This window comes from Limanda limanda, chromosome 10, assembly GCF_963576545.1.
Source record: "Limanda limanda chromosome 10, fLimLim1.1, whole genome shotgun sequence".
Lineage (NCBI taxonomy): Eukaryota > Metazoa > Chordata > Actinopteri > Pleuronectiformes > Pleuronectidae > Limanda > Limanda limanda.
In genome coordinates this window covers 11,790,571-11,811,217 of record NC_083645.1, presented here as the reverse complement: position 1 = coordinate 11,811,217, position 20,647 = coordinate 11,790,571, and the positions used below count along the sequence as shown (strand labels likewise).

General features: G+C 42.9%; 3 protein-coding genes across 3 annotated transcripts; all 3 read left to right on the top strand.

Moving 5' to 3' along the window:
• The first annotated feature begins 1,254 nt into the window (after positions 1 to 1,254).
• Positions 1,255 to 12,940, top strand: eda (ectodysplasin A). The gene is made up of 8 exons (XM_061079996.1): positions 1,255 to 1,653; positions 7,970 to 8,069; positions 9,811 to 9,846; positions 10,178 to 10,348; positions 10,695 to 10,729; positions 10,843 to 10,894; positions 11,426 to 11,556; positions 11,847 to 12,940. The coding sequence occupies exons 1-8, from the start codon at positions 1,255 to 1,257 to the stop codon at positions 12,105 to 12,107; spliced, it is 1,185 nt and encodes a 394-aa protein (XP_060935979.1). The 3' UTR covers positions 12,108 to 12,940.
• Positions 12,941 to 13,319: 379 nt separating this feature from the next.
• Positions 13,320 to 16,045, top strand: LOC133012146 (tumor necrosis factor ligand superfamily member 13B-like). Its single transcript, XM_061080125.1, has 6 exons — positions 13,320 to 13,547; positions 13,673 to 13,760; positions 13,886 to 13,939; positions 14,021 to 14,133; positions 14,214 to 14,352; positions 15,477 to 16,045. Exons 1-6 carry the CDS (start codon positions 13,362 to 13,364, stop codon positions 15,590 to 15,592), a joined length of 696 nt encoding a protein of 231 aa, XP_060936108.1. The 5' UTR covers positions 13,320 to 13,361; the 3' UTR covers positions 15,593 to 16,045.
• Positions 16,046 to 16,427: 382 nt separating this feature from the next.
• Positions 16,428 to 19,368, top strand: LOC133012008 (transforming growth factor beta activator LRRC33-like). The gene is given in 3 exon segments (XM_061079964.1): positions 16,428 to 16,560; positions 16,751 to 17,723; positions 17,726 to 19,368. Coding segments are annotated over 3 exon segments (1,983 nt in total). The 5' UTR covers positions 16,428 to 16,440; the 3' UTR covers positions 18,616 to 19,368.
• Positions 19,369 to 20,647: the final 1,279 nt, after the last annotated feature.

Here is a 20,647-nt window from a genome sequence, read left to right as displayed (position 1 = left end):
CATCCAGTTATTACACAATCCCTTTTTCTAGTGTTTGCAGCATATTGCACAATTCCCTTATGTCGTGTTTGTATCTTATAATTTCTCCTATTTTTATATTTTGTTTTCATGCTTGCACGAACACACCACAGCAAAATTCCTTGTATGTGCGAACCTACTTATAAATCAACCCCAGGTCTGATTCGGATTCATTAGAAACTTGGACTATGGGCAGAAAAGGTCTCTGTTTCGACTCCACAGAGAAACAACAAAAAGACGAACCTGGATTGATCTGTCCAAAAATCCAAAAGGATTCTCCCTACCCTGTCTAGTGCCCCTGAGCAAGGCACCTTACTCTCCTAACATCTGCTCCCCGGGCGCCGTACACGGCTGCCCACTGCTCTGTGTGTCTGGCACCAGATGGGTTAAAAGCAGAGGTTAAATTTCCCCTTGCATGAGTGTGCCTGTGCATGTGTGTGGGATAAACAAGTGTATCTTAATCTTAAAAATGTAAATATCTCACATCCAGTTATTACACAATCCCTTTTTCTAGTGTTTGCAGCATATTGCACAATTCCCTTTTATTGTGTTTATATTTTATAATTTCTCCTATTTTTATATTTTATTTTCATGCTTGCACGAACACACCACAGCAAAATTCCTTGTAAATGCGAACCTACTTAGAAACTAGGGGCTGCGTTCCAGGTGGCACTGTTGAGCCATTTTGCCACGCCTATTTCCAAATACTCCAGAATACGTAAATTTTCACCACTCTCTAATTTACTGCAAAATTTCAAAGATTTTTGAGCATGTTAAATCCCTCAAAAAGCCAATTCATTTGACGGAAAAAAAAAATAATAATAATCATTTCAATTTCAATAGGGCCTCCCAACGGAGGTGCTCGGGCCCTAATGAACCCCAGGTCTGATTCGGATTCATGATCAGGCTCTCACAGGCGCTGCAGTGGCTCGCTTTGTCCGGTGGGTGTCGCTCGACCACTGCACCTGGTGGCGTGCAGCTCCCCCCCCCCCAGAAGAAGACCTCCGGCCCGGCTCGCCCGGGCTGGTGAGTTAAGTGTCCCGGACCAATCGCAGCGGAGGTGGGCGTGTCCGTCCTTGTTACTACAGACACTCGCCGGAGCTCGCAGCGACCCGCGGCTGCCTCACCGATGAGTCTCCTCGTCACCGATTAACCGCGGCGCGTACGTCACCCCACGAGCCGAGCATGCCGAGATAGAGAGCGTCCCCCCCCTACTCGCGATCCCCCCCCCCCACGATGGCACCCGACGGTCCCCACGCGGAGGACCACCCGGACAAAGTGATGCCCGGAGCGGCGGCGCCCCCCTGCACGTGTGGCAAGAAGTGCCGGGGTCGCAGCGGCGGCAGCGCGGTGTTCCTGGGGGTCTTCCTGCTGTCGCTCACCCTGCACGCCGTCACCCTGCTCTGCTACCTGGACCTGCGATCCGAGGTCAAGCGGGAGATTATCCACCAGAAGCGGGACTCCGTGCTGACCCTTAGCGGGGCTGAAGACCCGGCTGACCCGGCTGCTGACCCGGGTCACCCGGCTGCTGACCCGGCTGACCCGGCGGCGGTGCTCTCACTCAGCCCCCCGCGGCCGGACTCCGGCGGCAGAGGAGCAGCAGCAGGAGGACGAGGACGAGGAGAGGGTCATGAGGTAAAAAAACAACCCCCCACTCTGCAGATAGATAATAATAGTGAATCAGCTTCTTCGACACATTGTTTCCATTCCTCGCAAGGAGGCAGGTCGTGTTCGTTCACCTCCACCTCGGTCCTCCCGCTCCCGGAGCGCGGTGTCGGGTTCGGTGCCCGCGCTCTGTCATGGCATGTTTCTGGGCAACTTATTTTACAGTAGCTTGACACGGAGTTTTTTTTTTTCGTTTTTTTTAAAAATCTTTGCCAACTCCGTTATCACGCGAATATGTCTTGAATCGTCTGAGTGACTCAGCCTCCCTCGAGGAAAGAAAAAAGAGAAAAGATGCACCAAGGTGTGAGCCGCAGGTCTGACACCTGGCCAACGGTGAGGTTCACACATCCGGAGACAGGGGGTGAGGGAGGATGGTCCAGATGTTCCCTTCATAAAACTTCTAACTCATTTACCTGCCAAATAGCTTTTCCCCCTGTAATCAAATCACATGTAACCCAATTTGTCTTGTATCCAGAGCTCCCCCTGTCCTCCCTTAGCAGACACAGGGGATGCTCAAAAGTTAGGCCCAGCTGGAGTCACTGGAACGGGTCAGTCAGTGTGCTGGAGCAGGTGGACGGAAAATTAACTGGATCACCAGCAGGTGCAAAGCCCCAGGGCTGATGTAAATGCATCAGGACTTAGATGGGGCAGTTGGTGCTTGGAGCAGAGCCAGGCCCGGTCTCACATGTGTTTTCTTTTCTGGCAGCGGCCTGATTGAATTTTCACTGTGTTGTCTGTGGCTTTGGCAACAACCCCCCCCACCACCACCACCACCACCGCCGCCTGCACACTCCCTAATTTCATCAGTACAAAGGGACCAAAGTGTAGGTCTCAGATTGGTGTTGCTTGTTCAGTTCGCTCATGTGTCACCAGCTGTGCAGAGAAAATGATCCACTGTGTGTGTGTGTATGCGAGAGGGGGGGCAATGGCTGATCATTAAGTTGTGTGGAACCATCAACTTGATAGTCACATAGAGGAATCCAGGTTATTTGTTTCACTTTCTTCTCTGTCGGAAAGATTTGCAAGGTCCAATGCCGGTATTTGGGGGTTTGTAAGATTTTCCTTTCATTTAATTTTCCCTCTCACAAGTGGGAAGCCGAGCCTATTCATTTAGCCCTCAGTGTGTCCTTTGCTAAGCTTATTTTAGATAGTAGTGGTTTCCCTGGTTAGAGCCGAGTGAGATGGGCCTGGTATTCAACCCAGATGGTGACTCTTCATGAGGTAAAAGACGTTCGCCAGGCTGTAAATATTTAACAGCGCTGTGATGCTTTCCTTACCAGATGTCTGCATTAAACAACTCTGATTACACATCCCACAGTTTACATAGTTGGAGAAACAGGAGCATGTGGCATTCGGACGCAGCGGCCGCACTTGTTAGCTTTTCAGACATTCGCTTTGAAGAATCCCTTTCGTGGGCCGAAAAATTGTTTATTGGATTTTTCACACAAGTCTCCATCAAACGAATGGAACGAATATGCAAACAATATCGACTCTTATCTGACGTGACAGAAGGAGTGCATAGGCTTTGTTGTCCTGCACTGTAACATCAAGTGTGTGACCTCTGTTCACATGGACTCATTCTGCTTTGTGGTTTGTCATTGTGTAAAAACAGCTTTGAAAACCAAATCCAGTGCCTGTGCCTGACAATTCTCCACTGGGTTGGACAGTGTCGGGCATAAATCAACCTTGGTAAACAGTGCACCCAATGGAAATCCAGACATATTTTTGGTAAAGCTGTTTCAATTACCGGCTTTGTGAGTCAAACAGAATGGAAGGAGAACTTTGGCTCTGTTGAAATCACTCTATAGAGGACATGGAAATTGTCACGCCCTATATTTATTAGAGGACATGACATTAGGAATTTATTAGGAATGAAAATTGTAATGGAATAACCTTTTTGTCTGTATATGTCAAAACTTGTAAATGGTCTATTGCTCGAGTTTATTATGAGAAGAAACCACAGTTCTGTGTTTATTCTGGAGGCAAATTAAGTTTCAGTCTAGTGATATCAAATTTCAGTTCTATTTACATACACCAAATTTTAATCCATTTTATTCACTCTCTTGTCTTGCTGTACTTCAGACACTTCCCACCTCTTCTTTCACAGCCCGTCAGTCATTTAAGGCATTTTTGGCCTGACTTTGGCAGAATGTACTCACGCACAACTGGGCTAAAGAAAGTCAGAGAGTGAGACTAAAACTGTAAGACTGTATAAACTGTCATAATACAAGGCTTTGATCAGTTTTCACAATCTCTCTGTGAACAGATGAGGAGCTGCTTGTAACTTGGTTTATGGGGTGATGTGAGGCAAGTAAAGAAAATAAGACAAAACGGCAAATGCTATCAAATCAAATTTGTTGCAATAAAACACATTTGATCGTATCTGTACCAGACAGGAAGTCTATAAAACTTTATTTGAGTGGTTTTGGACCAGAAAATAGAAACAATATAGTTCCGTTATCTAAACTGGCTCCTGAACGGTTTATAGATCATCAGATATTTTGGCAGCAGTAATACTGACTGAAACAGGAAGATATTCAATAAAAGCATCGGGGACAATAGTAATGGTGAGAGCTTTGTTTGAGAAATTTCTGACAAGCACTTAAACGTTATGCACCGCTTAACATCTCACACATTTTCAGATCCTCGTAGTCGCTTCTTAATGAGAGCAGATGATGTGGTCATTTATGATCTGGATCTGGGAAGTGAACAAACACTCGTCCCTTCACAGCCACAGTGGGTATGCCCTTGAGCAAGGCAGTAAATCCCAGCTGTCCAGCAGATCTGCACAGTTCTCAACAGTAAAAAGCCCCTCCTGTGTGTGTGTGTGTGTGTGTGTGTGTGTGTGTGTGTGTGTGTGTGTGTGTGAGAGAGAGTGTGTGTTGTTCTAAAGTGCGAGGTGCGACGAAGGGCATGACTGAGTAAGTGTCACTCAGGAGTCGGCCGACCTTATTGAGCGAGAACTTACGAAATTCAATCCACAGAGTTGTGTTTGCTCAGTTAGTGTTTAATATTTGAGCCTAACATTTTTCTTATAACCATTATATGAAATAATTCTCCCCTCTGATGTATGCCTTCAAAGTCTCACAGAGAACAGATGCTGAAACATCTGGAGTCTAGTTAACGGCTATTAAAAAAGTCAGTTTGATGGGACTCAAAGTCCTCAGCATGTATGCTGGAGTATCTGGAGGGCCGGGGTGGGCTGTCACCCACATCTACTTTAATCGTGACCAGTGCATGATTAGTTAAAACAGCGGTATCATGTGTAAAAATAGAGCAGGCCGTACACACCAGGGATTAATCAGCATGGATGCAAGTGCCTTAAAAAGCACAAGGCAGAGGAGGTAAAAACTTCAGAGATCCTCATATTTCTTCAAACTTTTCCAAATAAGAATAGTCTTGACAGGCAGACAAAGAAGACGCCCAAGATAAAGTCCAGAGTCGCAAACATCTACCAAAATAATAAATTCTTGAGGCATTCACAGCATTTAGCTCGGCATCACTTTGCCAGCAAGTGTTGCAACAGTCTGAAATGTGACTGGCTGCTGACAGGCAACATTTCCCTCAGGTTGAGTTCCACAGCTTTTTCTAGATGACAATCTATGGATGCCGTTATTAAATTACCCAAGTTATGGTTTAAAACACATGTCCCTTCCAGAGAGCAGCGTTTGATATTGGCTGACTGAGGTAGGGACACTCCTTCTGGGTGATATTTAAGAGAAAAACATGCCGTCATTGAATCTGTCCAGGAGTGTGAATCAGAGCAGTATTATGAGCTTTTGAACCACAAAAAACTATGCAAAGTTGGTTATAAATCTGTGATGGGCATCTATTCTGCATCTTGCACCCTCAGCCACCAGTCAAGGGTTTAACCTTGCATTCTCCAACGCAATTTAGTGACTGAATCTTGGACGAGCAGTGAAAATTAAAGGCGTCACTGCAACCACAAATGTCTGTATTTGTGGAGCAGAAACGGGTAGAAATACAAGCCGTCGTGATATTAAGTGTTAATAGGGCAGAATGAAGTCTGCTCATCAGAAAATTACACACCCCTGAGGTGACTGAAATTTAGTCATATCCTCACGGAGCAGCGGGGAATCTCATCCTCTGAGCACAACAGCCCCCCCATGCTTTGAAGATTCTAGAGCCCTCTAATTAATAGCATTTTCCCTTGTTCTGAAAAAGAATGGTTTACTCAATAGTTGGCACTTGGCATACATACCAACACATTGTCATCCTGATTTACTGTAACTCAGCCTTTGAAGGGCACGAACGCTGTAAATGTTGTAATGACGTGAAATGAACCGAACAATGGCGCACAACTATTTCTCATAGTCGTATAATGGGATATTGATATATTATTTCTTTTTTATACTCGTTTACAATCACTTTGTTCCCAGCTGCACCAGTTTGGTAGTAGCCTTGCAGACAGCTTGTTTGTTTTTGTCGTCCTGCTGAAGCTTAATCTCGGCCCAGAAATTGGCTGTTGAATCATGTTTGGCTGTCAGAACAGACGAAAGTGTAAATGCCATATGCCTGAACACACACCCAGAATCCTTTGAGAGGTAAAAGCCCCCTATATGCCAACAGCTGGAGAGGAGATGTGGAGACACCTGCGCGCCAAATGAACAGCAAACGTCGCTGCTCGCGGGAACATCTGGAGCTCTGTGTGTCGAGAAACCATTCCAACACATACTCCTCCATCAGACTGGAATTCCCGTGCTTATAAGGTCAGACATGGCTGGCAGCTGGTCAAAGCTGTAGACTTTAACTACCTTTGAGCTTGCCCAACACAGGCAGCGGGGGGTGTTAGACATGATACAGTTCATCCTTCACCACAGGGGGGAGTTCCCACATCTGAGATGAGGTAGAGAAGAAACTCAAAACATAACTTTTCTTGTCTGTCTTCTCATGGTCTTTCAGTGGCTCTACATGAAAACCACACAAAGAGGCACTGGGAGTTAACGCCGCTTTCAGAAGGAGATTTCTCGCCGTTGGCGGAGTTTAACAACTATGTTTACTCGAGCATCACAGATGGAAACACAGAATATGTCATCTCGTCACCCCAACTGGGATAAACCCCCACGGGAGAGGAGAGGTCAAAGGGTCCGTCAGTAAGCGTGTCTGATTCATTTGTTGCAGAAGAGACTGACTGATGCATCATTATTTATTATCTTTTGATCCATGCTAAGGTGCTGCACGTGTCACTGCTTTGGAAATGTCAGTTATACAAACTCTAAGCAGATGTCCAGTACAATACAAGCTGTCTGGTTGTCTGTCCTCAGCCATTGAGAGCATTTATACCTCATAGCCTTACCATTATTTATGCTGACACTCCAAAGTCTGTCCGAAAGCGATGTCATTTATAGCGGGGCTCTACTAAAAGAAGGCTATGGGTGGTCTCGATGTGTTTCCAGGGCCGGGGTTTCTTTGTCTGTCGACCTCCGGGAATCCTCCAAAGATGTGATCACAAACTGGCTCTTCTATGAGAAAGGGAATCTTAAACTTTGAATCCTTGGTAGGAAACATTTTGTTGTCAGGGGCGGTCCCATCTTGAGTGTGCTACAGTCAGGTCAACGCGTCCTACAGAGTTCATGTGAATGTAGGTCAACCAGAACCAGTCGCATAAGAACACAGGCATGCAGTTTGCCCCGCCACTCGCTCGCCCATGGGAACACCCCACCACTGTTGCTGTTCCTTGGCTTTTCCTGTTCCGAGGGGTGAACTCAGACCAGCTCCATCACATCCTTTTCTTTGCCGCCGTTGTTTTAGCGCATTCATGCTACCTCTGAATAGGGCCGGGACCAGGTGCCATGTGAATGGGTATTACTCTCAGATTAACCACAATTCATGTCCTCCTTTTGTATGAAAAGGTGAATTTTAGAGCAGCAGTGTCCAGGTGACTGTCTCAAACTGCAGAAACGCAGACAGGAGTGACTTGGGTTACAGGATAGGTTACAGTCCCGGTGGGGCAGACAATGACTTGGCCGCAAATGAATGTGCTGGCTGACGGTGTCTCAAATCTTTTCAAATGCCTCAAGTTGTCTCTGTGCAAACATTATACCCCAAGAATAGAAAGGCCACTTGTAACATGGTTTTCGCTCTCCAAAACTCGTATCACTCATTGCTTTTGTCTGCGTCCTGGAATTAATGTATAATGTGGCCTCGGCTGGTATTGATATTCTGAGGAGAGCCTTTGTGTTCAAACTGAATAATCACCCCAGAATTTTCTGCGACAGAAATTTCCCATGCTCATTATTATTTTCTTCTCTCTCCATTTCACCAGGAGAGGTTACTGCACAGAAATAGCGACTTCCGTGCCACAAAGGATAACAGGGATATAATTCAGCGTGCGAAAAGGAGTCCCGGCAAGCCTCCAGATTCAGGTAAGAGCAGTTTTTTTTAAATGTATCCTCACACCTTGACATAGATGTATGCTGATACTTACGCTGTATTGCCTTCCCATTTATATTTTTCAGGCCTTAACTTCAAATTCAGTGCCTTTAAATCCTTAAACGAATTGCACTATCTTGTGCACCTGCATCAGTCTTTTTCTGGCCTGGTCCACCGTGGGAGAATGGTTTCTGTAACTCTTGTTTAAAGAAGATTATGTACTATGTAAACAACAGCCTTTTGCTGGGCTTAGGGCTCTTAAAATTTGAAAACAGTTTGTTAATGGTTTCTCACTTTTTTTGTGGAATTGATTTTTTACTGCTCCGTGCTTACTTAACAAAGCAGCTCCACCACATTATGCTGCTGAGTTTATAGAGCAAAAGATTTAATGGAATGGGATTGATTATTACTTGGATAGCAAACAGGGAGTTTGGGAGGGTTTCACCAATTTGAAACAGACAGTGAAGGCGCGTGTTGATTTCCCCCATCTCAAAATAATATCAGGTCCCCAAAATAGCTCTTGTATCTAAGCAGATTAAGGCATTGGAATCCAGACGTGTTAACGGTCACGCCTGAATCGCTCGGGGAAAAAAAGATCACTTGTGGGAACATGCAGTCATTTTAGAAAACCAGGTGGACATCTGGGTTATCATCTCGGACTTTGATGGCTTTTATTAAACCCACTGCATTGATTTATCGTAATCAATAGCTCTGTGACAAAACCATATGGCCAATATGTCTGAAATTGCTTTTGTAGTTTTTGTTTAGAATGTGAGCTATGCAAATAAAAAGCAAAGGCTTTGAAGTTTCATGTCTGAGTGCAACAAGTGCAGCATGATCACAAGGCATTCCAATGTCTGTGGCGTGACACTGAATACTTGGGGGGAAGTTTAGTAATTGTGTTTAAATTAGAAGAAAAAACTCACCTTTGAGACTTTCTACATAAATCAGTAAAGTCCCGAGCCTCTAAACACTAATCATTCCCAGGTCTCTCTTCTGCTCTCAGCACACAGACAAAGGCTTTTGTAATCTCAGCCTTAGATGTGTGTGTGTGCCGTGTGTTTGCGTGTGTGTGTACGTTCTCTCCACTCCTCTAACGGGCACCAGATTCCAGATAGGGCTGCTCGTTAAGAGAAATCTATGCGGATGCATCCAGTCATTTAGCCAGAGGAGAAACGCTGGCCATATGTTTGAGGGGGACTCAAACTGTGAGGTTTTAAGGTTAAATGGCCTTTGTAGTTGTAATGACATGGTAAACACAAGAACAGCGAGACGGCATTTTGAAAAGGATTCTTCAGCTGCACACAGAGAACACACGCAGCAGCACACTAAGTGCATTTTGTCTTTCAAGCGCTGACATACAATAGATGCCCCACCAACATCTAACATGCACACAGACTTTCATCTGCATTCTCCATCTGGGCTTAATTCAAAGAAAAGGATTTTGGCAGGATAAAGTATCTCTCTAATGATCTTCTCCAGTTCCACTGCCTGTGAATGCTTAAGGCACTTGTTCATACAGAGGAGGTGAAACCACACTTACAAATTACTACACTAGAAGATACCACAGACTGACATACCTCCACTCCAGTATTGAGCGCACAACATCATGAATCTGTTATTTTAGCCTGTTTAGGATACCTAGAATGAGCTGGATACCCGAGATGTTATCTGAGAAAAAAATTGTTTCGGAGACCATTGCGTCCTTAATCACACTGTTTTTGTTTCTTACAGATTCGAATGGAGGGAGAAGGAAAGAGAGGAAAAAAGGTGATTCAAAATTCCGCCTTAATTTCAGTTGTATTTGTCATCGCTTAGCCTGCTGCTTGCGGTCGTCTTTTTAGAGATTCTATCAAAAATCCTATAATGTTTGCTTAAAGTGAATGGCAAGCTTTCAATATTTCCTTCCATCCTTCTTGAAAGAATTCTGACATTATTCTTGCTGTTCTTTTATCTGAATTTACAATCTGTACAGATGCCATACAGTTTGAAAAGCGCTCAGAGGCAAATTTGTGATTTGGGGCTTCAAATATAGACAGTCAAAAGATGAATCTGCTTTATTTTCTTTATGTGCCAACCATTTTGCTTTCTGTCTGTACAGGGAGGAAAAGGTCTGTGCCAGGCCCCCCTGGCCCCCCCGGTCCCCCAGGCCCACAGGGCCCACCGGGCATCCCTGGAATACCTGGTATTCCAGGAAACATTGGTATGGGGCCTGCAGGACCTCCTGGACCTCCAGGGCCACAGGGACCTCCGGGCGCTCAAGGTCCAGCAGGTATAAAACGTAAAATAGAAATGACACAATGACACGCTGAGATAGCTAAGACTGGAGCCAGAGATCTTAAACACCCGCTAGTTGAGAGATTTGTTCTTAGATTACAGTCATTTCCTGCATGTAGACACATTCCCACACTAGAAGGGGGCTCGGATTGTCAAAATTGATGAGCTCATTGTCTGCAAAGGGTTTCAGATGAAGTGTGTCTAACATTGTGTGGGACAGCACTGCTCCACCTTAAAACTATGTCAGTGTTTGTTTTGTTTTACTCTACATGTCTTCTTTTGTTCCTTAGCAGTGCTGTCGGCCAGACATTTATCATGTCTCTCTCTCTCTCTTGTTTCAGGGGTTCAGGATAAAACTAAAACAAAGGAATTCCAGGTAGGCTAATTTAATTTAAACTCAAACTAAATTGCTAATGCAACCAGCCCTTCTCCAATTTTACTGTGTATTCTAACCCCAGCCCTTACTCACCAGAGATCTTTGTTTTTCAGCCTGCAGTGGTTCACTTGCAAGGGCAGGAAACGACCATCCAAGTGAGAGAAGGTGGGTCTTCTGTGCCGTCGTAGCTCTACACGAAACAATAAACATGCTTAATTCCTGTTAGTTACCTTGATCTGCAATTTACCTAATACATATCCCTACTACACTTTAAGACTGTGGTTGGTCAAAAATATGAATTCACATACACACATATATATATTCATTTATGGGCCTCATGGAAAGTTAATGCAATCGCCAACAGAATCTACAGTATATATTTTGGTTCAGAGGGCAAAATGTTGCGACCAATATGTGCTTGAAGATTATGTTAGATTACAGTAACCCAAATGTAATCCAATAGCTATAGTAGGATTAGCAAACAGTTATGAAATTATATTAAAAGTCGGGGCAGACGCAGAAGCCTTGCGTGCTAGCAGTTTCAGGTTTCCCTGCATCAGTGAGTCAGTCTGAAAGGAGTGAAAGCATCATTAGAGGGTTTATATTTTCTGTCAGCGCTGAGCTCTGGATGTGGTTAAACCCTGCTGTAATCTGTGTATGTTGACTGTTTGTTTGATTTTGTTTTGACATGTTTAGATCTGTCTGAAGGCATCCTTAGGAACTGGAAGATGGTGTCCATCCACCACCGTGTGTTTAAAATGCACCCTCGCTCTGGAGAGCTGGAGGTGCTGGTGGACGGTATCTACTTCATATATAGTCAGGTAGAAGTGAGTACGGTCCGTGACGTAACTCTTAAAATTTACAGTTCAGACTCAAAAGAACTGGCAGTTTAGAAACCTGCTTGCTTGGCTTATCCATGAATGTTTTGAGTTATAAGACATATTTATTTGTATCCCTCTCTTTCAGTGGCTAAATTTGCAGCTTCATAACTCTCTTGTAGGCCATTCTGATATTTACAGCTGTTACAGATTTATAATAAGCTCTTAAATATTATGTGGACTTGCTTTGACTACCCCTCTCAGTCGTTTGTGAATTTCTCATCTCCCCGCTCCACCAGGTGTACTACCTCAACTTCACTGACATTGCCAGCTATGAGGTGATGGTGGACTCCAACCCGTTCCTCCGGTGCACGTGCAGCATTGAGACGGGCCAGCGCAAATTCAACACCTGCTACACGGCGGGAGTGAGTCTGCTCCGCGCCGGCCAGAGGATTTCCATACGTATAGTGTACGAGGACACACTCATCAGCATGACCAACCACACCACCTTCCTGGGAAGTGTCAGACTTGGAGAGGCTCCATCTGCTGGACAGAACTGATAACTACACAGCCACCAGGCCTCTTACGGAGAAGAAAGAAACGTTGCTCACAACGGACAAATCAGTCCAGAGACACACTGTCCTCTCTTCCTTCTTGATCTAGGATTAATGAATTGACAAGATCTGTTTTAAAAGCAACTACTAGTCCACCTGTTGCCCCTGTTTACAGGGCACTTAACTCCCACTAGGTTATTAAAGTTCAGGAAGCCCCTGGCTGACTTTAGTTCACTTTCACAGTTCTGTATTAAAAAGGACAGTTTAGACTGTTATGCTTCACCTCACCTTGATTCTGTGCAAAGAGCATCAGGCTTGATGAGCCAAGTGTCCTTATCAGACAAAAGTATATTTATAGTTGCCATGTTGTCTCCAGACAGACCGCATCTCTCTTTAGGAATGACACTGCGCTGAGAGATATTTAATATTTACAACCTTTGAGTGCTGTTGAATGATAATCTTGTATCTCCAAAAATGACATCTAACCATCTGTTTGAAATATTTTCATTGCAGTTTGTACACCTTTTTTAATAAATGTAATTCTATCAGCAGTTGTAAGTGGGTGGTTTAACAGGGGTTTCTAAGTTCCATATGCTCCTGGGTTATAAAAAAAATAACGAGAAGATCATATAAATGATCAAAGCAAGTACAAAGTTGCTGAGAAAATCCATTAAAACTGGAGTTATAAGGTTTTCACAGAGCAACAGCACTATATATTTTGCGCACATTTGCACTACAGCATCCCTGCAGAATATCAGTGATATGTTTTGTTACAGTGCTATTGTTTAGTTACCATATGAATGAATCCATGTGGACAAATTATAATTGTTTATACGTCTCTGTACATATTGTATATAAAATGGGATATACTTTTGTAAATGGAGTTGATTGATGGATTAAAATGTTTCATTTTCTGTCTAAACGCATTTGTCTGTCTTTTGTGCCTGTGCAGCTGGTGGTACTGATTTAAAAAGTTAAAACTGCTTCTTCATTTTGGACTCTGCTGGCACAAGTGCCGACAAGAACAAGGTTGTTCTGTCAGTGTGGCCTTTAACGTGGCTTTTACTCTGACTGCATGTTTCACAATACACTGCTGTAATCTTCAAACATCTAAATGAATTCCATGTTGAGAGGCACAGAGGAGATAGTTCCTCATTTAGACACTAATTTTGAAACTGAACATTTAGTTTTCCGGGGTTAACTGAAGTGTGACCTCACCCATTTGAGTAACTTGAAGACATCCAGCCTGCAAGTCTCGGTATGCTTTACAATTCTTTATTATTGCTAACGGCATCGATGTTTTGTCTTAGTCTTTTCCTGGTGCAGAGAGCGAGTGTTATAGAAAATGATTTTCGGAATCTCCAGAGGGATTTAATTTTACAATTAAATCAGCCACGTTCTGAGGGAGTCAATGGGAGAATGGCCAAGACGTCTAAAACCAGGGAGGTATGTCACTGATTATGTAGGATGGAGTCATCTTGGACATTGTACTACTGAGATTTATGCCATTAGTGAGTATTCTGATAGTGCTGCAATAATACATTTTCTCTTAATGCTTTGTTTTCTCTTAGGACATTAAGTCAAGTACTTTCCAAAAAGCTCAGTGTTCTCTGAAGATGTCCTTTAGGAGAGAAAAACGGGAACAAGGCGGCTTCAGAGGTGGGTTGGAGCTGAGAACTGAAAATGTGTCCATTAGTTACGCTCTAATCTGGTAGTGAGACCATAAACAGGATTTGCTAAGTTAATAAAATTAAAGTATTATGTTGATTTCTCACTCTTGCCAGCTCCAACATTCCTGCAGTTAACTGCGAACACTAACAAACAACCAGACATTAGAGGTAAAACTAAATATGACTCTGGCTTCAGAATTGCAGGGTCTGCCATTATTTTGAATAAGTGTATCTCGCCTTTTCCCATAGGAAATATGACTGTGATCCCTTGGACTGTTTCTGCACAGCGAGGAAATGCAATTTCACAAAAGGAAAACAGAATTGTTGTCCAAGAAGATGGTTATTACTTGGTGTTTGGACAAGTATGGTGTCACTGAACTCAAGCATGATATTACATCTGATTTGTTCCAGCTTTCCAGCTAATGTTCTGCTTAATTCACAGGTTTTGTTCAAAAGCCCGAGCACAGTTATGGGTCATATTATACAAAGCTGGAGCTCCACAAAGACAACGCCGACAGAGCTGTTGCGCTGCCTGCAAGCGATGCCTGATGCAACCCCTGCCAACACATGCCACACTGCAGGTCAGTGAGGCACTGCTGCTGCTCTGCACCGTCTCCTCGAAGAAATAACACTGACACAGCTTTTTGTGTTTTAGTGTTATTGTTGCTGATAGTCACTTGAGAAGATTGACACCACTCTCATCGCCTCACAGTAAATATGACGCTCAAGCCATTAGCTTAAAGCACAATGGCTGGAAACAGGAAGCTAGCCTGGCTCTGTTTAAAGTCAACAAAATCCACATACCAACAGCTCTTACATATCTAATTTATTTATCATGCACAAAAACCTCAATGTTATAACAACACATGGTTTTATACGCAGTTTTGTCCCATTCCTTGGCCCTAGAGCAGTAACTTCCTGGAGTAAAAACAAGACCAAGTAATGGGCAGACACATCAAACCTTGTAAATAATATGTCAATATGTCAGTTTTACACTTTGGTTTCCATGCAAATTAATGTAACAAGACACAACATGTCCATTTCCAAAATTGACTTGTTGATTTTAATGGAATTTGTCACCATTTGACAGTCAGGCTTGTTGTTGCTTCACGGCTTTTATCAAGGTTGTTTTGGCTTCATTTCTAAATAGTGGACGGAAGTGGAGACGGGTCGTCCATCTTTGGCTCACAGGCTGTGTGCCGCATAAAGATAGTTGGCTGATGGCTGCACCTTAAGAATGACCAATTTGTATTCTTATCTAGCTCTCAGAAATAAAATGAATAAGCATTATTCATTCCCAAACATTAAAGTTATTCCTCTAACCTAAGCAGCATTGTCTGTCCTGGTGTATTAGGTTTAAACGCCTTCTGTCTTTCAATATTGATCTTTGTATGATTTGACAGGTAATGTAATAATAAAAGTGCATAAAGCATGAGACAAGAGGTCAAATATAGTAGTACAACCCATTGAACCCATGTGAGACTCTGGATTGACATGTCAGACTGTATCATTCCACTGCTGCTCTCAGAACACCAAATGGGTGAATATGCTTTGGAAAATGTGGTTGTTCATCCTTTCAGTAGAGTCCATGAGACAGAGTTCATGCCAAGACACACAGCTGCACAGAAAACTCACTAAAACACTTAGTCTGTTTTCTCAATATTATCTATCATATATCTCTTCTGATTGCATCTGACTCCCACAGGTATTGTGCAGCTGCATCAGGACGACGAGCTGGAACTGGTGATCCCACACAGACCCCAGGCCCTCGTCTCAATGGACGCAGACTCGACCTTTTTTGGTGTCATACAGCTGAACTGAAACGAGGCGGGCGATAACCAGCTTGTTGTTGCAGGAAGTGGGAAGCTGACCGAGCTGTGTGAGGACATGCTGATAAAGGACAAACTGACAGCAGCAGGAAAACTGTTGGAACCAGTGACTCATCACAGGAAAAAATATAATCAACGTTTTTAATTGAGCTGCCAGTTTGACAGTTATTCAGCCCTTTAAGCATTTATGTGTGTCTGTCAGGAAGTCTGCCTGGGACGGTCTCTCTGTATTGTTTACGTGTGCTGCCACCTCCTTTCATCAGTCTATTTTTGCACGTCTCTTTATACCTTGTTTGGGCCGCTTCCCTCCAGCTCCACCTCCGCACTGTCTGTTTATTTGTTCCTCTCATCTATTTCTGAATGGTTTCCATTTTCCGCAGACAGGAACAAACAAAGGTATAAATTTATATCACTCAGGAGGTGTTTTCCGGGTTGTCATGTAACGCCTTAGTGCTGTAAATGCTTTAAAATATCATGATAAAAATAAAAAATTTTAAGAAAATCGATTAAATGCCTCATGTTCAGATTTATTCTCAATTTTTATTTAGGGTCCTAACCCATATTTTATGTTTTCATCAAATAATTACGACATTTCACACATAAATATGACAAATGTTGTCTCAAAATTGTATTTCCCTAAATTAGAGGTCTGTTTTTTGAGACTTTATAGAAAGTAATGTATCAGGGGTCAAGCCTTAATTGTCTAAATATAGTATCCACAGTGTTTATCTGGTGTCCACAGATGTTTTCCCTCTCCTTTTTTTATGAAGCATGGCTATAAGAGGGTGTGTGGGAGCTTGCATATGAGCTCTGACAACAGCAGTGATACTGTACAGTTTTATGAGCAACAGAAGCAGCAGCAGAGGGAGAATGGTCAGACATATGTTCTTTAATCTCCTGCTTCTCTGGTCACTCTTCCATGACGTTTATATAACCGGACTGACACATGATGATCCAAAGGTAGGCTCAAGATGAGTCATTTAAAATACTACATGTGTAAAGATCATGCAATATTTTTTTCTGTTTGGTTTTTATTCCATAAAGCTACACTTTAATTACGTTTTTAAGATCTGAGGAAATGTATGATTGTTTGATTTTGGTTTCCATGGTTCACTCGTTGATTATGATTAATGTTCCCTTCATTTTCAAGGAGCAGTCCTGGAATAACCAGAACCTCGACTCAGTCCCTCAGGATTTGGATGTAAGACTTAGAAGACTCGACCTGTCCAATAACTTCATCAGACAGTTGCACACACTTGTTTTGCCGCGCTTGGAGCAGCTGGACCTGAGCTCCAACCAGCTGGATCTCATCTCCGAGGGGGCTTTTGAAAACCTGGCTCGACTTGAAGAGTTGAATTTGTCCAGAAATGCGCTGAACAACAACCTTGGCAGCAACAGCAAAGCCCTCCAATCCATCAGTAGACTGACGAGTTTGGACATATCCACGAATGGCCTGAGTGATGATGCAGCAGAGCTGTACCTTCGAAACAAATCTTCTCTTGATCAACTTAAGATGACTGGTAACGCTCTAACGAGACTTTCACACAGCTTGTTTGAGGGGAGTAAAGGTTTGAGGGCCATTACTATCGATGACAATCTGATATCAGTGATAGAACCGGGCACATTCGAACCATTGAGCCAATTAGAGATGCTTAACTTGGCCAAAAATAACCTCGCACACATCTGTGATTTTAAATTGCATCAAGTTAAATATCTTAATCTTAGTCGTAATTCAGTGGAGTTTTTCGTCACGCGTGAGGATGACCAGTCGTACAGGCTGGAAATTCTTGATTTGAGTTTCAACCAACTCCTCTACTTCCCGATCGTTCCCAAGATAAACAGTTTGAGGTATCTTGATTTACACAATAACATGGTTGGTAGCTTAAATTCAGAGGCTGCGATGGTAACAGAGGCCAATTCTCTTTTTAGTGAGATTATGAATGAGACAATTGTTAGAAAAAATAACCTGCACTCTATCTGGAGGCAGATGCCACTGATTTATCTTGATCTGAGCTATAACCACTTCAGGTCTTTCCCGCTGGAGACTTTGAGCCTTCTCTCATCTTTAGAAACACTGAATTTCAGCTACAACTGTCTGCAAAACATTATCTGGAATATTAGAAATTAAACCGGCGGCAGCTGTTCTTTTCATCTTTAAAGCACCTCGATCTGCAAAGTAATGGACTTGTGTATATCTCCCCGCTCTTTCTAAATGCACTCGCACAAATTGATACATTAAATCTGCAAGACAATTCTGTGCAGCTTTGTGCCCTTATGGACCATTTAGAAAGCTCGGAGTCAACACAACGAATAAATCACAACACATCCTGTGTTGCCTTCGAGCGGTTACGAACTCTTAAACACCTCAGTCTTAAAGAAAACAACATACAAACGCTCCATCCAAACACATTTCAGAAAACCTCTCTGGTTTCCCTCAACCTCGCGAGAAATCCTCACATGGTCATGCATGTGAGCTCACTTGACGGTGTGCAGAAAACTCTTCGCTCCTTGATTATCAGTGAAACCAACATGACCAGCTCAGATCTATCTTTACCCTGTATGCCGGCGTTAACTCAGCTGAACATATCAAACAACTACCTGGATGTTGTACCCAGCAGTCTGAGCTGCTCCCCCCTGAGAGAGATGGACATAAGAAATAATCGCTTTGTGTCATTAAACTATTCTCTGATTCATGCTTTATCTGTGCACCTCAATGTTGTGTATATTAGTGGAAATTATTTCAACTGCTGTGACAGTAAATGGCTGAAAACCCTGAATGAGTTGAAAATAAACCTGCCTGATATCACTGACACTGAATGCTTTTCAGGTGATAGTAGAGTTAAGATGACGGATTACCTGAAAAGCTCGTCAGCGTATTGTGTTTTTCATAGGAAAACACAGGAAGTTCATGTAGGACAAATGCTCATTATTGCTTTATTTGTATTTGTAATAATAACGGTCTTCATAGTATTTACCAGGAAACTGTGTTCCACAGAAAGATCATTTATAGTGTGATAGCTCTTATATGTCATATGATTTACATGAAGTGAGCAAACTAAACAGTCAAAACTGGGCAGCAAACTCTAAGCAACTGAAGCATATTTCCTGTGGGTTTAACTTTGCATGACGCATTTACAGAAGTGTTGCTTAATGGCAGTTTAGCCTGTAAAAAAACACAAGACTCTGCTGGGTGAACGCTGTAATGAGTTCATTATCAGACACGTGCATCTATTCTCACTCTATTCGAGCTTTCTCCTGTGACTCCATTTCCCATAACTCGTCCGTCAGACATGCATCCCTCTGTGTGACCCGCAGAGCTAAGATGTTGTGATTGAAATTGGCTTTATCGACTCCCAAGCTGTTCGGTCTGCAGCGGGTGCCAAATCACTAATCAGACAGAGAACATTTTGCCCATCTTTCGTTGGGAAATGTTTGTTTGTAACTGAAAGTTTAACCTTGGCTCGAATTTCTATGACGTCTGTGAAGTCTTGCACAACATTCCCAGAATCAAGAGACTGACCACCTCAAAAACTCACCACGTCAATAAGAAACCTTGTGAGAGGTTCTGTGTAAACATATGTATATATTCTTAAATAAATGTAGTTTGTTTGACAGTGAGTGTATATACAAGATCCATTTTTAATATATATCTCTATCTGCAACGCAATGTGTTTTCTAATCTGTAGCTTATGTGGCTTTGATCCTTGGAGACTGTTATCAATGCAGTGGTAAATGTGGCAACAGTTATGCTGTACATAATAAACATGCTGTACGTAATAACCAGAAAATGTTGCCAATCTTCATTTTTAAAGCTGAATCCACCCTTTTTTTCACCTGCAGAGCAAATCACTGAGATTCAACGATGAAAAACTTCACTGTCTGTGGATTTCTGCTTTCAGTTCCTATTCAATAAATGTGACAGAATCTGTTATCTCCACTACTTTAAGAAAATAAGTCCCCTCTATGTCACACATAATAGTTAACATGAGGTTAAACCAAGAACACATGAATACACTTAATTTGATCCCACACGGCTGATCCACAGACAATGGGGAGAGGTGACTGTCTGGTGAAACAAAATGAGTAAAAGCCTCATGACATGTTGCTGTTTAAATGTGAAATGAAAAGCTATCAGAGAGAGATTTTATTACAGTCTGAGTAAGTATAGCTTGGGGTGCCACAGGGAGAAAAGACTGCTGCAGGATATCCTGTTGAGCAATTCTCTCCATCTACCTCCTGACTCATCCTTCTGCTTTACACTGATGCAAAGTGCCGTCTTTTGAAATTCCTATGCCCGAAAGCACTGTGTCCAGTGGCTGGAGCCAGGCATGTGACCCCAGCATGAGTATCACAACAGCCAGGACGCCCATCAAGCTTGCTGTTGAGCAATGTAACTGAAGGAAACGTCTCTGTCGCCCCACCCACAAGATTTAGGTACCAGATCAAGTAGCTGCTTGGCAAGTTCAAACAAAGAGCACTCAGAGAAAAGAACACTGTGTGTATAGTATTAGGTGTAAAACCATCGGAATGCAGGTAGCAAATTGTATTCATTCTTCTCCTTGGCGGTTAATGGTAGCTGGTATTTAGATATCAGCAGCAGCTTGTTTGTTAGCACATGGAAAGCGTGTATCACTGTCAGTCTGCCCCTCCAGGGCAACTGTATTTCCAGTAAACAAGTTATCCGTGCCCATTTAAACCTGATGCTATAAAAATATCTCTTTAGAAAGAGAATGTTATCTTGCATCTGTGATATCTTGTTCAGCACATACTGTACATAATATTTGATCCAGAATAAAATCCTTTGTGTTTGCTCTAAACTCTTTTCTTAATAAAAGGACTTTTTTCTGCACCAGTTGTCAGTTGTTCAGTTGTTTAGAAATATGTTGAGCTGGGTGTGTAGATTTATTTACAAATGCACTGTGCTGCTTCTCCCAACACACTCTTGCAAAAAAACAGGGTCTGATTTTACTGTAAGACTCTGTACAAAATACCACAGGAGAGCTACTGAGCTGCCACACACATTCAAATGGATTTCCTCATTTCAATT

What these genes read in the sequence shown, in the direction of transcription:
- LOC133012146 (XM_061080125.1), top strand. Translation starts at nt 13,362, where the DNA reads ATGCTTTACAATTCTTTATTATTGCTAACGGCATCGATGTTTTGTCTT. An exon ending in GGAACAAGGCGGCTTCAGAG is followed by an intron (nt 13,761 to 13,885) that starts GTGGGTTGGAGC and finishes CACTCTTGCCAG; the next exon opens with CTCCAACATTCCTGCAGTTA. An exon ending in CAACACATGCCACACTGCAG is followed by an intron (nt 14,353 to 15,476) that starts GTCAGTGAGGCA and finishes TGACTCCCACAG; the next exon opens with GTATTGTGCAGCTGCATCAG.
- eda (XM_061079996.1), top strand. Translation starts at nt 1,255, where the DNA reads ATGGCACCCGACGGTCCCCACGCGGAGGACCACCCGGACAAAGTGATG. An exon ending in CGGCAAGCCTCCAGATTCAG is followed by an intron (nt 8,070 to 9,810) that starts GTAAGAGCAGTT and finishes TGTTTCTTACAG; the next exon opens with ATTCGAATGGAGGGAGAAGG. An exon ending in CTAAAACAAAGGAATTCCAG is followed by an intron (nt 10,730 to 10,842) that starts GTAGGCTAATTT and finishes TTTGTTTTTCAG; the next exon opens with CCTGCAGTGGTTCACTTGCA.